Source organism: Sitodiplosis mosellana, unplaced genomic scaffold, assembly GCF_009176505.1.
Source record: "Sitodiplosis mosellana isolate CC-2019 unplaced genomic scaffold, AAFC_SMos_1.0 Smas_scaffold_75, whole genome shotgun sequence".
Taxonomy (NCBI): Eukaryota; Metazoa; Arthropoda; class Insecta; order Diptera; family Cecidomyiidae; genus Sitodiplosis; species Sitodiplosis mosellana.
Window position 1 is genome coordinate 137,853 of NW_022595317.1, and position 16,178 is coordinate 154,030.

General features: G+C 36.6%; 4 protein-coding genes across 6 annotated transcripts; 2 read left to right on the forward strand and 2 right to left on the reverse strand.

Moving 5' to 3' along the window:
• Window positions 1-1,883: 1,883 nt before the first annotated feature.
• Window positions 1,884-4,261, forward strand: LOC129570699 (chitinase-like protein Idgf4). Its single transcript, XM_055450401.1, has 4 exons — window positions 1,884-2,035; window positions 2,202-2,415; window positions 2,870-3,705; window positions 3,777-4,261. Exons 2-4 carry the CDS (start codon window positions 2,235-2,237, stop codon window positions 4,155-4,157), a joined length of 1,398 nt encoding a protein of 465 aa, XP_055306376.1. The 5' UTR covers window positions 1,884-2,035; window positions 2,202-2,234; the 3' UTR covers window positions 4,158-4,261.
• A 1,013-nt stretch (window positions 4,262-5,274) lies between these two features.
• LOC129570700 (uncharacterized) lies at window positions 5,275-7,542 on the reverse strand. Of its 2 annotated transcripts, XM_055450402.1 has the most exons (3): window positions 7,259-7,542; window positions 7,055-7,194; window positions 5,275-6,894 (listed from the first exon to the last, which is right to left on the reverse strand). In XM_055450402.1, the coding sequence occupies exons 2-3, from the start codon at window positions 7,058-7,060 to the stop codon at window positions 5,461-5,463; spliced, it is 1,440 nt and encodes a 479-aa protein (XP_055306377.1). In that variant the 5' UTR covers window positions 7,061-7,194; window positions 7,259-7,542; the 3' UTR covers window positions 5,275-5,460. The 2 variants fall into 2 exon arrangements, with proteins under 2 accessions (XP_055306377.1, XP_055306378.1); XM_055450403.1 differs by having other exon boundaries at window positions 7,055-7,542.
• Window positions 7,543-7,933: 391 nt separating this feature from the next.
• LOC129570707 (zinc finger protein 271-like) lies at window positions 7,934-11,561 on the forward strand. Of its 2 annotated transcripts, none has more exons than XM_055450412.1 (4): window positions 7,934-8,070; window positions 8,142-8,361; window positions 8,489-9,675; window positions 9,792-11,561. In XM_055450412.1, the coding sequence occupies exons 2-4, from the start codon at window positions 8,163-8,165 to the stop codon at window positions 11,388-11,390; spliced, it is 2,985 nt and encodes a 994-aa protein (XP_055306387.1). In that variant the 5' UTR covers window positions 7,934-8,070; window positions 8,142-8,162; the 3' UTR covers window positions 11,391-11,561. The 2 variants fall into 2 exon arrangements, with proteins under 2 accessions (XP_055306387.1, XP_055306388.1); XM_055450413.1 differs by having other exon boundaries at window positions 7,971-8,070; window positions 8,120-8,361.
• A 2,538-nt stretch (window positions 11,562-14,099) lies between these two features.
• LOC129570705 (uncharacterized) lies at window positions 14,100-16,084 on the reverse strand. Its single transcript, XM_055450409.1, has 4 exons — window positions 15,592-16,084; window positions 15,292-15,447; window positions 14,850-15,071; window positions 14,100-14,654 (listed from the first exon to the last, which is right to left on the reverse strand). Exons 1-4 carry the CDS (start codon window positions 15,664-15,666, stop codon window positions 14,589-14,591), a joined length of 519 nt encoding a protein of 172 aa, XP_055306384.1. The 5' UTR covers window positions 15,667-16,084; the 3' UTR covers window positions 14,100-14,588.
• Between the last annotated feature and the right edge of the window lie 94 nt (window positions 16,085-16,178).

Below are 16,178 nucleotides of genomic sequence, written 5' to 3' on the forward strand. Positions count from 1 at the left end.
ACAGATCATTCACCATTCAGTTGGCCTTTTTTCCGGCGTCCAAGTCTTCTGAATGTTGCTATTCATGAGGTAATAATCTGTTGAGCTTTTCAAAAAAAATTGCCTCAGAATGAAAACTACAATGATTGAATTTTTTTAAATCCTCCAGATTGGTCACGCATTGGGTTTGTATCATTCGGAAATGCAAGACTCAATCATGTATGGCAAATACAATCAAGTCGAGAGTTTGCACAAAACCGATCGAGAGGCAATACAAAAGCTATATCCAAACCAACCAAAGAAAACTAGTCTAGGCAAAATTTTCAACCCCACAACAATAATAAGACGCTGCACATTTTGCGAGTATGCATTCTGTGGCTGTAGACAATATTGTGATATTTGCTTCTTATCAACGAGAGGCCATCGAATTTCGATTATACAAAATCAAAACGATCAAGTTAATTGAGTACTTGTGCGAGTTTTTAAATGTTTTAAGAGATATTCCACGAGTTGGAATACTTTGACCTTATTTGTCAAATGTTGATTGATGAAACTCAGAATCACTGCTTTTTCTGTGTTTAATGTACACCCTGCAAATGCAAATAAATAAAGATGAACATAAAACAAATGAAAATAAACGTAAAAATGTTGATTTTTTGTAAATATGCAAGCAAATTCCAACCTTCCAACTTAGAGTACCGTAGAGAATTGATAAACTTTGAGTGAAAGGCTTTTACGATAGCGCCATCTCACGTCGAATAGACAACCACAACAAGCTTGTAGGATTTTGCACCTATTGAATATGTGAAACATTTCAGATGTTTTAAAAAGAGTTTCAGTTTCTCCCTGTATGCATTTATACATAATTTAAATCAGATATTCAATGCTTTAGCAGCTGCTCGATATCACAACTTTCAATATTATCTCACCAACATTTGAATCACAATCAAATAACGACGAATATAGTCATGTTACGAAAATGAAGAAGAGTTTTTTTTAAAAATAGAAGCGAAGATTCATTTTTCCCGGTCTATAGAAATAAATAGAAAGAAATTTCACTTAAATTCAATTCTCGTGACGAACATAGAACAAGCGATGAATCAATTTTGGACAAATATTCTCGGAACGATTCAGAAATTAGTTAGTATAATGCAAAAAAAGGTAATCTAAATCTCTAAATACCATTTAAAAGTCATAGCATGTAACATTGTTACCAGCCCGATTTGAACTTGAAAATTTCTCAATCGATCGCTGTAATGCATTTTCTTGACCCATCTCCAAATGAAAGGAATGGCATTGTTTGGTAATTTTTGTTCAAATTTTGATCATATTTGAAACGATCTGGATTGAATCGTTCCGGACCGGTGCCTCCAGTTCTACATAGTACTTTGGGTCATAGTGTCGTCCAGTGACTGAAATAAAGATTGGCTTTCTTTTTTCAATGATAATGTGCTCATTGTGGTGTGTCTACTACTTTGTAATCTTTGCTGCACTCTCTTGAGATGAGTTCAAACGGCGGGTGCAATTAAATTGTTTCTGTAGGAAAAATAATAATAAACATTTACTGATGAATTATCAAACAACAAGTGAATTCGATTTTTTTATGACAACAAATTACATAACTAAATCCCTTGCTTTTTGCTTCGAAATCAATTGAATGTATGTCCGCATATGAAGAAGTATTTTTTAAAAAAATCACATCTAGGTCGCTTTTAATCTCATTTTTTCTTGAGTCTGCATTTCATTGCTATACAAATGTATGAGTGGCATTTCGGAATCAACGAAATTTCGTGGTTCTCAAATATACTCATGCGTTCATACGTGTGAGTTGATAAAAGTTATTTGTTTGTGTGAATAGAGCGTCCATATATATACTCTATATATGTGTTGTTAGCTATTTAGCATGTCATCTACATAGAATTATCACTCTGTTAAGATTCTTTTTTTGGCCGCAATCTCAGTGAACTCCTGCTATATATGATGTGGTTTAACAACAAATTCGTTTAGTTTAATTTGGATTTTAGCCGAGTGATCATCGGACAGAACTAGTGTATTCGTAAGTGTTATTATTGACCTAGCTGTTTTATTGACTTTATATTCTTCACTTTGAAAACATGTTTTGACTGATGATCTCATTGTGAATTAATTCAAGAATTGTTTTGACCGTTCACAACAAACAAATGCTAAAATAAAATGCTTGGTCATTTTTGTTTCATTCGCAGAAACATTTTCTGATAAGCTGAGGAGGGCCCAAAATGAAGATTTGGATATTTGCTCTATTCGTAATCAGCTCAACGGTCATCGTTGATGCTGTAATCCATGAAATTTATACAAGCAGAAGAACCAGTGGTGTTGCTTCAGGTAGACCTGCTGCTGTTGGTGGTGAAGAAAAAAAGGTCATTTGTGTATACAACAGTACAAGCATCACTCGAGAAGGTGAATAAACACTTTTTTTAGTATTATTTACAACAACAACAATGATTAAGCTAACGAGTCAGTCTTCTGTTGATTTGACATTGACTTAAAAGTGTTTGATAACCGTTCAACACTAACATAGGAGCTCTTAATATTGATTACTTTTAAGAATCTGGTTCGCATTCTTTTCGCGTGTTTATCAATTAATATTGTGTTGATGATTCCAATTTTTTGATGCTGAACAGATGATTTTCATTTGTATTTCAATCGCAATCTGAAAAAAAAATCCAAATTCTTATCAAATTGAAGCGCAATCCGGATTGAATAAGCAAACAAAATGGGTTTTTTTCTTTCTATTTTCCGTTGCAAAATAAGTTATCTTAGAGTTCAAAGGTCGTTGTTTTTGTTTTCTCTTATTGAAGTATTCAAAACAAGTTTTAAATGTGTTTTTTATATTTTCATGCATTAACTGCAGGCATTGGAAAAGTGTCAGTATTGGAATTAGACCCGGCTATTCCATTATGTGATATATTAGTGTATGGATGGGCGGGTATCGATCCGGCAACCAGTAAATTGAAGTCATTAAACGAGAAATTAGATTTAGACGCCGGCCAAGGACTTTATCGTCAAGTGACCAATCTGAAGAATAAATATCCAAAGCTAAAGGTGTTGTTGGGTATTGGTGGTGGTGCTGATCCAAATCAAGATATTTACAATCAGTTCTTGGAAAATCCATCCGCATTCGGAACATTCATCAATAGCGCTTATACAACGATTAAAACCTATAATTTTGATGGATTTAATTTTGCATGGCAATTCAAAACGAATAAACCGAAACGTGTTCGTTCGGGCATCGGTAGTTTTTGGTATTCGGTTAAAAAAACATCCGGATTGGCTGGCAAACCGCTCGATGAAAATGGTGAACAACATAGAAATGCATACACTGAGCTGATACGTCAAGTGAAAAATGCCATTCGACCGGACAATTATCTTTTAACGGTTACGCTGTTGCCCAATCAAAATACGACCGTGCATTACGATGTAGCCGGTTTAACACCGAATGTTGACTATTTCATACTTGCCGCTTACGATTATCAAACATGGGATCGAAATCCAAATGAAGTCGATTATCCAGCACCGATCTATGCACCAACTGATCGTATACCGGAGAATAATATTGATTTTCAAGTGACTCTTTGGCTGCAAAAAGGAGCTCCGGCCAACAAATTGATTGTAGGTATTCCAACTCATGGCCGAAGCTGGAAATTAGAAAAAGACTCCACCGTAAATGGTCTTCCACCCATTTTGGAAGTAAGTTTTTATTTGATTTGATTTATTACAACGATACATATTCGAATATATTTCAATCCTTCTTCTTTTAGGTTGAAAAACCTGGAGCGGCTGGCATTCAGACGAACCAAGCTGGTTTCTTAACTTACCCAGAAGTATGCACACTTTTGCCAAACCCAAGCAATACTGGTTTAACTGGTGAACACAAAGCACTGATCCCAAAACGCGACTCAGTATTGCGATATGGCAGCTATGCTTATCGTCTTCCCGATGACAAAGGAAAATATGGCATTTGGATTGGATATGAAGATCCAGAAACAGCTCAAAGCAAAGCCTCATACGTTATTAATAAAAACTTAGCGGGCGTTTCAATTCATGATTTGAACAACGATGACTTCCGAGGTGCATGCACTACAAACAACGATAAATTCGCTATTTTACGCGCCGCCAAATATCGTTTGCAACAATCATAATTTTTTTTTGGAGAATTTCGTTTCCATACACCATATTTTTTTTCATGAATTTTAATCAATAAATTTTTTGCCTTTTTTCGTGAGAAAAATGGAAAACAATTGTAGAAGAATGCATTTTGGTTTCCTTCTTTCTTTATTCACAGAATTTTCATTTATTTTCAATTGTTATTTTAGGATTTTTAGAACAAACCATTCAAAGTTAGTTTTGATTGAAATTTTACAGCATTTTCAGACTTTTTCATAGAGCCAAAACAGAAAATTGCGTAAGACAATCACGCAATTCTACAGAAAAAAAAAATACCGATGACTTTTTGCACTCAAAAACACTTGCAATATTTTCGAGATTCGCTATGTTAAGGTTTTTTGATAGGGCCAAACCGTGACATTTTCACTTTAATTTCATCGAAATCGGTTGGGTGGCCCACACATATTACGATGGATCACTCATTACAACATTACCCTACTAAAAAAAAGTGATAAACTTGGGAACAACGCAGATGTGTTTACTAGCTCGTCATTTGTCATATGTCAGGCGATTTAAAAACACTTAACTGTTCAACGACACATAATAAGGTTCTTGCGAATGTAAACGTAGATAACTATATCTGTGTGATACGTCGTCCTTTTTTGTACAATATACATACAACAGATGAACATGAAATAAAGAATACAATAAAAAATAACTTCGATTGCAGAGAATCAAAAGTATAGAAAATAAGTGAATATTGTTTAAAAAAAATACAAACATGAGTCGCATCTGATGTTAAAGACACCGCTACGGTGCAACCTGTTTAATTGCTACTTTTTTACCTCATCAACCAGGTTTGATCAGTATTTGCACGTAATATGTATTCAAGTGTCAACAGGTCAAAACCATTGTTTCGAATGTCATTCAAAATACCAGGTTCCAGTTCGAGCACTTCTTCAACTTCATCATCGGCCCATCATCTATAGAAATCATAGAATACTACCAAAACAGAAAAAAAAAATTCAACCATAAAAAAAGGAATGCATTTTCATATCAATGGAGTCATGAGCAATCGTAGTTGCGATTGACAGTTGTGTGTCATGATTGTTCGAAATCTACTTTTTGAAGAAAACAATCAAACCATTCCTATTGAATTTTATTTATTTCATAGTCTGGTGGTTCGTCGTTTGTTTTGTGATAAATTCTTGAGAAAACAATATATGGATCTGTTCAACATTGAAACCAATCTATTTTCATTCTAATGCATTACATTTCCAAACAATTTTTGCGCATAATATTGAGTTAAGTACAAAAAGTCATTTACTACTATTTCCATCATGCAAAGCGCTTCAAAATCAGATTTTGTGCATCATAGTCCACCAACCATTTCTTCTTGGCCGTCAATTTGTCGAATGTATCAACAATTGAATCGATTTCGTTGTAATCGCGAAGATAAATCTTCATCAGTGACTTTCGTTTCGGTAGAATAGCCATAATGTCTTTAGTATCGACAGCTCCAGCTGATAAATGGAGTTCTTCCAATTTCGGCAGCCACTTAACAATCGTGAGCAATTGTTCTTTTTCGATTTGTGAATGAATGCGGTGTGATTCTTCATTCTCATCCTCCCAGCTGCATTTGATATCAACCGTTAGCTTCTCCAAACAATCATTACGAATGATGAATTGCACCCATTCATCGGACAACGTTGTCATGTGTTGAAGTTTCAGCTCGCGAAGTCGATTGAATTTGAATGGTGCAATAGCACTTGGATCTTGGCTGTAAATATAATGCAGCGATAACTTCTTCAGGCGCCAAAACTCGATGTCGTCTTCTGTTGGGTCGACTTGATGTTTTCGTTCTCCAAACACCTTCAAACTTTTCAACTTTGGCAATGCTTCACTAACAAATCGATAGAAATCCGAATCCAATTCATAATCACTGTCATTGCTGGCCGCTTCTCGATCGTTGGTTGAGTTGAAATCGACGACGAGGCGTCGAAGCTGCGGATTTCGCCGAATCGCTTCTTTGATATTAGTTTTCTTGAAAACCATTCGATTTTTGCGCTTGCCAACCACGGTCAGTTCTTCCAAGCATGCAAATTGCGTTTCAATGCACTTTGGATCGCGTGTTTTGCAATCAATCAGAGTCAGTCGAACCAACGACGGGAAATAAATGTCAAACTGTTGCGAAAGATTCTCACTCAGCTCACATCCATGCAGATACAACTCTTCAACGTTGTAAAACACCTTGGTCACTTCGCTCAACACCGGCAACAGATTTGATGCGATTTCGATTTTGGTCAGTGTCTCGTAACAGTGCTCGAAAATCGACTTCTCCACCATTTGGTACATGTGATAGAGGCTGCTGTGCGGTGAACAAGAGATTGATAAGCATGTAATCAAATCGCCAGTTTTGCGGAAGAATTTGGTGACATCTGAGAGATCTTTGAAGATGAATTTGCCGGTTGTGCCACCCAACCAAAGCCATTGAGCTTGATCAGAAGTGAAAAGTGACACTTTGGATACGTCGTACTTTTCCTCCAAGAAATTGTAGACCAATTGATTGAGTCGCATGTTCACTTGAGCAACTACCGATAAGGCATCAAGATTCAGCAAACCCATAATATGCATGAGACATTCTTCATTCAACTCAGTGAGCTTGATTGGTGCATTCGATTCAACAGAGCGCAATTTTTCCGGCTGCTCTACTTCCATCAGCTCACCATTGTGATTTCGCTTACGAAAACGATTCGTTGACAACGACATGGCCTGAAATAGAAATTGTACGAATTTTAATCCAAAGCACGAATTTGTTCTTAATTTCGATTTAGACGCAAGTTTTCTTTTCTCCAAAATTATCATTGATTTACCAAATCAAAATTTAGATATTTTATTGCGAGTAAATTTTTATTGCAGAAAAAACACTCACGTTCATCTCCGAAGAAACAATCAGATATCAAAGAGCTCTTTGTTTGCTTTATCAATCAATGAGTTCGTCTGTGGAAAATGTAGGAAGATGTTGCCGGTGAGACTGCTTGATGACAAATGACAAAGATGCATATTCTGCATCTGTGGAAATAACATGGAACTACGTCAAAGTGTCATATAAATTTGTCCAGTAGAAATGTTTTACTTGTCATTCCACATTCTGTTTGAATAGCTGTAGCTTTTGTATTGCACAAAAGTGGATGCAGAGTCTTATGATGTTTTCTTAGCATGGCTTTCAATTGCTTGTTGAGTTGACTGGAAATTTTGTAAAGGTGTTGCTGAAGAGGAATTTTTTTTTCCAAATATGAATGGAAATGGAAAGAAAGAAGGAGAGAATTAAAGAGAGAAGTAGAGAGAGAAAGAGAGAGACAGAGAGACAGAGAGAAAGAGAAACAGCGAGACAGTGTGACAGTGAGCCAGAGAATGAATGAAAAAGGAATAAACAAAATTAAAAAAAGGATGTAGTATCCAACCACATGAAACTGAACTCAATTAGGACGATTTTGAGGTCTTATGCGATGTGAAGTTTACATTATGATGAATATCACTCATCATTATTGTGGACCACTGTACGTACGTATGTATGTATGTGGTGTACCACAATAAGTTTTGAAAAAGAAAAATTCAATGAAATTTCCCTAAATTAAGAACTAAATCATGATTTTAACCTTTTACACATTTGAAACTATCAAAAGTCGAACAAATCAGCGATTTATTGATAATAATTCTGTTCAAACATTCGATGAATGCAAATTTTCATACTTTGGCGCTATTGTGCTGTGAACCGTCCTTCAGATTGAATCAAATGTCATTCCGTCATTCCATTGGAAGCGTCGAAGAAGACCACCATCTGTCACTGTCAAAATAAAAGAAAGAAAATAAACAAACGAGTAAATAACAATACAAAACTTTACATTAAACACGTTGGTTTCGAATGAATATTCGCTGAAAACACAGGTAAATTTACAAAAATGAAAACTACCGTTCAAAATTTATATTGTAGCAGTTAATTTATCGACTCAAATTAGCTAATTTCCATATTGGATTCAATGGAACTATCGAGTCCGGGTGAAGAAAATTACGATTGCAGCAAAGCCATGGAGTCTGTAGCAAGTAATCAGGCGGATCAACAAAGTATTCCAATTGTATTCGTCGATAGCTCAAATCTCAACACCAAAAATCACGAAGAACGGTTCAGTGTAGTGAATTTCAACAATGAAATAAATCCACTGGAATTGAAGGCTGTAGGTGAGTGTTTACTCAGAAAATATGTGCTGAGTATTTGTATTTAGTAAGACATACGAAAAGGGTTCCTGCATTTTTTCTTCTACTTACATCATCGATTTAATATTCGTCAATCCTTTCCTTCTTTCAGACACTATAAAAACCGAGAATGTTATCAAAGAAGAGCCTTTGCAAGATTTCGCATCGCTAAAATCTGTTGAGATTTACGAAACAGCCACCGTCCAATTAAGATATCAATGTGACATTTGTTTGAAAATTTGTTCGAATCGCAAGGCGTTGCATGAGCACAAATACACACACAACAATGTGAATCGGGGGAATATTACACAACAATGTGAATACGAGGGTGATTCATCCGAGAAGGAGTGTTTTCAGTATGATGTGTGCTCAAACGAGTATTCAATTTATTCGAAACTACAAAGACACAAACGAACGCACGACGAAAAACTATTAGTGTGCCAATATTGCCCGAAGAAATTCAATGATCCGAATCTGTTGAAATATCATGAGGGAAATCACACGGGCGATAAACCGTATATGTGTGTTTACTGCTCTAAAAGCTTCGCGAATCCAAGCGCATTTTGTTGTCACAGAAAAAAATGCAAATTGAAGCATGAAAGTGTTGACAGTACCGAACCCAGAACGACCCATGTGAATTACTCTGTTTATAAATGCCGGTTTTGTTCCAAAGAATATCCCGATAAGGTATCACTAGTTATTCACGTACGAGTTCACACAGGCGAAAGACCATACGAATGTCCGTCATGCTCAAAAACATTCGCAAATCCAAGCTCATTTTGTAGACACAAAAGAAGATGTCAATCAAATGGTGGGAGTGTTGATGATACCGCACCGAGAAATATTCATGTCGATGACGCGACTGAGGCAACTCAAATTCATGAAGTTACCCAATTCACTGAGAATGGAGGAAAATTGCTAGAAAAGAACGGCCAGCCACTTCGAATTAGCTCTAAAGAAGATTCGAATGAAATCTTGCCAAAAGAGCCCAGTACTATCCATGGTTTGGCGAATAAATGTCGATTCTGTCCAAAAACATTTATTTTGAAGCAGTTTCTAGTAGTTCATGAACGGATACACACTGGGGAAAAACCATACCAATGCCCATTATGTTCAGCAAAATTCTCATGTCCAAGCTCGTTTTGTAGGCATAAGAAGAGATGTCGGTTTAATCATTCGAGGGCTCAACGTACCATCACAAGGAAGATACGTGTTGACGAAGTTGAACGAATCCCTGCAGCTGCTCGAAGCGCTAAGAGTGAAGATGCATTACCAGAAAAGAACGATCGTCCGCTTGATGTATGCATAATAATCGAGATCCCACTTTCTTTTCACTTTTCATTGATTCTATCACTATGTTTGTCATTGTTCCTCACTAATTTCATTTCTTTCTTTTGTGATTTTCTTTCTCCTAGGTATACATTGAAGAAAATTCGAAAGACATTCCGTTGCCACCTATCGAAATGGTTGTGTATAATGTGTACAAGTGCCGATTTTGTCCAAAAAAATACGCAACGAAACAACAAGTAGTAATTCATGAACGTATCCACACCGGGGAAAAACCATACCAATGCCCAATATGTTCAACGAAATTCTCAAATCCAAGCTCATTTTGCAGACACAAAAAGAGGTGTAAATTATTGACACAGATTGTCGATCAAATGTTCCCACCTGATTCGATGTCATCGAATGGTGATTGTGGATCCGAAGACAGACCCTTGTTCAATTCTGGCGAGAATAATTCTAAGAATAAGCACAATCATTCCATCGAAGCAATTAAGACAGAGAACTCACAATTAGATGAAATCAACTCAACTGAAGCTGACTTTGAATCACAGCTACAGCCGTTTGAATTGAAAGACGAACCGATCAATATATGTGACGAGGATGCAACAATGAATGAATCATTGGAGATTGAAAATGAACAAGACATACCGACTCATATTGAATGTGAAGCTTCTTTGGAAAATGTTCCAAACTCACGCATTTTGCAACAACCCGACTCTAAGTTATTCCCCTGCCAATACTGTTCTAATGTTCTCAAACGAAAGGGAATTTTGGAAACCCATGAACGAAGCCATACCGGCGAGCGACCGTTCAAGTGTTTGTTGTGTTCAGAAACATTCGGCAATTCCGGTTCATTTTTTAGACACAAAAAGAGGTGTCAATTATTGACACGAATTTTGGACCAAACGTGTCCATCTGGCGCGAAGTCGTCAAATGCTGAAAGTGATCGTGGGTTAGAAGACACCGGGCTTTTGTTCTATTCCGGCGAGTGTAGTTCTAAGAATAAGAATAGTCATTCCGTCGAAGCAAACAAGACGGAGAATTCGCAACTAGATAAAATCCATTCAACTGAAGGCAACTTTGAATCCGAACTACAACTGAATGTTGTCAAGATTGAACCGATCGAAATATATGCCAAGGAAACATCAATGAATGTTGGTGAATCAATGGAGAAACCGAGTCTTCCTTTCAAAAGTATTCCGGGAGATTCTTCTGGAAAAAATGACATAGTGACGAATGACATCAGAGAAGTCAACCAAGGCACATCTAATTCGATACATGACGATGAATACGATTTTGAAACATTCTTGGAGAATTTTTGCTGTTTTGATGATGACAACGATTTTCATCAAGTGAATGGTCATCCGTTAATTGTGCCAAATGGTACAAACGGAAATATTGAAGCCCATATCGTTGGTGTGAAATGCCGTGCAATTGAAGTAAAAGATCCAAATAAGATGTTCAAATGCGATTTTTGCCATGCAGAATTTGCAGAAAAACCAAAGCTGAATAGACATGTGCAGAGTGACCACCCCTATTCAAAGCCATTCTTGTGCAAATTCTGTCCAAAAACTTATAAAACTCGACAAAATTTGAAAATACACGAGATAATACATACGGGCGAAAGAACCTTTGAATGTTGTATTTGTCGCGATACATTCAGCCAGAATAGTGCACTGTGGCGACATCGAAAGACGTGTCAGCGAAGGAGACAGAGGCACATCTGAGTGAGATGTGGGTGGAAGAGACTGAGTTGGAATTGAAACAGAGACCTTATTTTTAAAGATTATCGAATAACGTAAAATGTACCATAAACTTTCAATAGTTATAGTTTTACCTTTAAGCTCAATGTTGCCAGAATTGAAAGACTTCAATAAAAAAATGTATTTTGTATTTGATTTATTATGATGAAGACCGTAAAAAGAGTGATGAACGTAAAAAGTGAGTCGGAAAAATCTATGAACGTCGAAAAATTCAATGATTTTCTTTGACATTTTTATGCGCTAAAAGTTAAGATTTTAAAAAAAAGTTCAACTGTTTCCATATGCTGTTATTTTCTCTCTAAGGCGACAAATTTTCTAGCCCATTCATAGCTGAAAGTTTTTCAAAAGCCGAAAACAAACCTTGTTTGAATGAAATGTTTGATCGTAAGTACTTGAACAAGAACCAACCTTGTTTGCAGCTAAAAAAAACTGTCACACAATGAGGGCGATTGTTCTGGAATTGCATTCTTCTTTAAGAAAAATCAAGAAAACTCACACAATTTTGTTCGATTAGACGAATCGATTTTTCGCAATTTTTATTGAATTTTCAATTGGAAAAATGACATTTTAGAAATTATTCATGTGTATTTTAGAATCCCATCTTTTTGCTGGACAAAAAAATCGATTGAAAAATATTATTGATTGAACGTGAATTGTCTGGGAGTTGATCGGTTGACAAAGCACAAATACAGCTCCTCCTTTCGCGCCATACTCAAGCCCAATTGCAATTACTTGCGTTGGCTGGTGCGGTATCCGTTCGAATGGCCATTCATCGACGACTGACGTCGCATTGCGTGCTGCTCCATGGCGTCTTTGAACATTCGCTGCAGTGGCCCACGATGAAGACTTTCCACCTCTTGCTTGATGACGTTCAATTGGGCTGAAACATATGAATGGAATCAACAGAATTAGTAAATTGCTAAATTTTAATTATCAATTGGGTAAAAAAATACCAAAACAAATGGAATTCATATATTTCAATTCGATATTTACCTTCAAAGCCGTCGAATTGCTGTTTCAAATTTTTCAGCTGGTCCAAATCGACTGTCATCTGTCGTATCAACTCAATGAAGTTTTGGGGATTGAACATTTTTTCACGTTGCAATTTTTTTGTAACACACATTTACCGTGATTTTCTTTGTTCAATTCCAAAATCTGGTCAATATTGGTTTATTTGCGACTTAACAATTTGTTTGCTGATTTGATGCCACTTATTAAAAGTCCACTTGACTTATCAAAGGTCTGCTGGAATTGTTCGATCTATGACTGTTCTCGGTGGCTGTCAAAACTGGAATGAACTCACGAATTGCGCGTCATTGGCAAAATGAACGGGAATATTCTCGAATGTATCGACCAATGCTGAAGTCGAGTCGGATCGAATGACGTGTCGACGGGAAATTGAACGAAAACAAAACTCTGTCCACTCTACTCACACTGCATCGTGCTGATTATGTTGAAAATATTGCACAACAGTGCATTCTTTGTTCTTCATCGCCAGCTCAGAGTGATAAAACACTCTCAAATAGCAGCGTTCGCCCACTTCATGAAAAACATATTGTGCACACAGTGCAAATGTTACACTCTCAATCGACGCAGCAACTCTGCACACACACTCTGCTTTGCCTGCCAAACAAAATACGTTTTGAATCGCCGCTTCAATCAGTTTATTGTGCGCATCATTTGTTTACTTACTCAAACACTAGAGCGCATTGTCAACACCACTCATCGTCGACATTTGTTTGTGTAACCTTAAAACATCGCAGCAGCGTGTGCGTGCACGTCTTCGGCAGATTTATTTCAATTTTTTAAATGGAATTTACGTGAATTTTTTTACTCACTGCTTTTGATGGATTTTTTTTAAAACTGGAAACGATATTCAGTACTTTGTATTTCGTATTTGAGTATAATTTTGTTGGGTAAGTTTCTGATTAAAAATGTGTGCAGTTCATACCAAACATAGTCATAACGAGACCGTTAAAAATGATTTTTCAACACCAATATTCATTCTTCTAAGAATCTCTCTCTCTCGTTTAGGATAATTATTTACCATCTCAGCCATCTTCTTAGAGTCTTAGCACATTATTCTGTTCATGGTTTCAATCATGTTTTTTATTTGCAGAAAAATCAAAATTTCCAATACAAAATGGTCAAAGAGAGAAGTGACAAAACCGGGAGTTTGAACACTATGCTGGATGAGTTGATAAGTCAGCTGGAAAAGGATGTCAGTCCAAAGTGTCAGGAACCCAAAAAGAAGACAGATTTGCGACCGTCAGCTGATGGCCAAAGGCCGAACAAAGCATCACAAAAGTCCAAGAAGTCGGTGAATACGGCGAAGTCGCTCGAATCTGGAGAGTGTTTCAAGGAGTATAAACATCCGGGAGGTCTGAAGAATCACAAATGTCCAGCCTTTCACGGCATTCTGAAGACGGAGACGAGCAAGAGTACCCATCGAAAAACGGTACAATTTGCTGCCAATCTGGAAAATTTCGACGCTGTGCCATTCCAATGTCCCAAGTGTTCATCACAGTTCAATCATCGTCGTGGCTTTTTACATCACACACAGAAAGAAAAATGCATCAAAAATGAAAATCAAACCGAAGAATCGTCAGAACAAAGTCTAAGCTCAGGCATAAACGCCCTTTATTTACTTTTTAACAATAAACAATACCACAATTTTAATCGAAAATCGCATTTATTTTTATTGTCTAATACCAAAGTCGCTTCAAAGGATGATCACACAAGAAAATGGTACAACGTCTAAAATTGTCATGTATTTCGTTCATTCATTGCTTTTAGTCCGTTGCAATCCAATTTCGTTTGAGTGATATTTCGAAAATTCCCTTATTTCATTATTTTCTAGTCGAATCCATATCAAAATGTCAAAAGTTTATGGTTTTACGATCTCTTGCTCACATGCATCGTTCTAATGATGAACAGGTTTAACTTAAATCACATACAAAATGTGTTGGTGTCTGTTTGTTTGTCTATCTAAATGCCGAAATTTTTACGTGCGCTAATATTATTCTTAAAATTATTCAATTTTCATTAGTCCTTAATAGAATTTTTTGTCAATGTTCGATTAATTTTAAACTGGATTTGGTAAATTGAAGAGTCAAGCTGGTGGCTATTCATGAATAGCACAGTGCACTGTCGGCGTAGTCGTTATTTGTCCCCAGTGCCATCCACATCAGGGGCATCGACTTCGCCTTCTTCTGAGACATCCCATACCTGTACGAAAAACAAATTGCATTAATTTCGAGACAGTTTTGGTTTGTTAAGTGTCATAGTTGGAATATTCCATTCATTTTCTTCTTTGTCTCCTCATTTTTCCATTCTTCTCCCAATGAGAGAAACTCTCATGCTTCTCTCAAAGAGTGAATCTTTCATGCTTTTCTTTTTCCCTTTCTCTCTCAATTGGCTTACCATGCAACTTTCGTAGAACGCCATCAGTGCTTGGGGATATTTGATTTTGACCTCTTTGTTCGGAATGAGCTGTGGCACATCCTGATCTTTCCACGTGAACATGAACTGGAGTTGACCATCGACTTCAGTAGCGCCCAATATTTTGATGTCTTCGTGACCATTTTCATACCCCGGCTTTGTGTCGGACAGATCAATTGTTTTGCCATTCATAGCCCACTTTTGCTATTGAAAACGGAGAGAAAAATGTACATGTTAATCGGTTTGCAACGAAAAGTCCTATATCAAACACGATAAAAATAGCCAATGGCTTATTGACAACGAATGTTTTATCCAAATCTTGGTTTTATCTCTTTGTCAGCCGAAATTGAATAAAAAGCCGGCAAAATATGGCTTGGGTCGTTTGGAAAAGGAAAAAAAAAACATAACAAAAGCCATTCATTACCTTTTTTATGTTTTCATCATCGTCATAGTTGGCGTTTACTTCAGTTTTGACTTCTGATAGCGTGCTAAGCCGTTGACTGCGTCGTACCGGCTGACTGTGTGTCGAACTGATTGAATCGCGACGACGGGCAGTACTTCGTCGAGGTTTACCGCGTGACTAAGAAAAAAACAATTGAATCCAGCATTAAAACGATTGAATCAATCGCTTATTGTAAAAAAAAAACACTCAAAAATTATCATTCACTCATTGAATTTTGGTTGAAAATGATGATTTGCATCAAATTTTCATTGCGAATTTTACCTTTGTTGATTTCACCGATTCGCTGGATTCACTGATGTCCGATTCATACTTCAAACTATCAAATGATGAATCCATTGTGAGCTAATTTTCTTCTTCTTCGTTGAATCAAAGTTTATTCAAAATAGCAAACTTTAAAAAAAACACACACATAAAATGTACTTGAATAAATTGGAATTATTTGCGTCGTATCGCCTTGCAATTATAATAAACGGTGCAAAATTTGATCTAAATATTTTTTTTTGTCATGAGTGAAATGTGATTTGCGTTTTATGCGACGCCACAATATAACTATGTAGCCGCTGTAGTTTGACTGTAAGCAACAAAACACACACCAAATTGATCGAATGTGAAAAACTGAGAACCGTAATAAGCAACAGCATTCGTACTTGTGTTGGTGAGTGTATGGTTGTTGCTGTCAGGTTAGCGGTGTTATTCGATGCAAAGTCAACTCATCGAAAGGAAAGTATTAACGTAGCACACAATCTCCGAGAAAATACTGAGAAAGAAGTGTGCGCTCCTTCAAACGGAGACAACACATTATTGTCACAATATTTTTTTCGTCTCGTTCACTCACATTGCCGATTGCA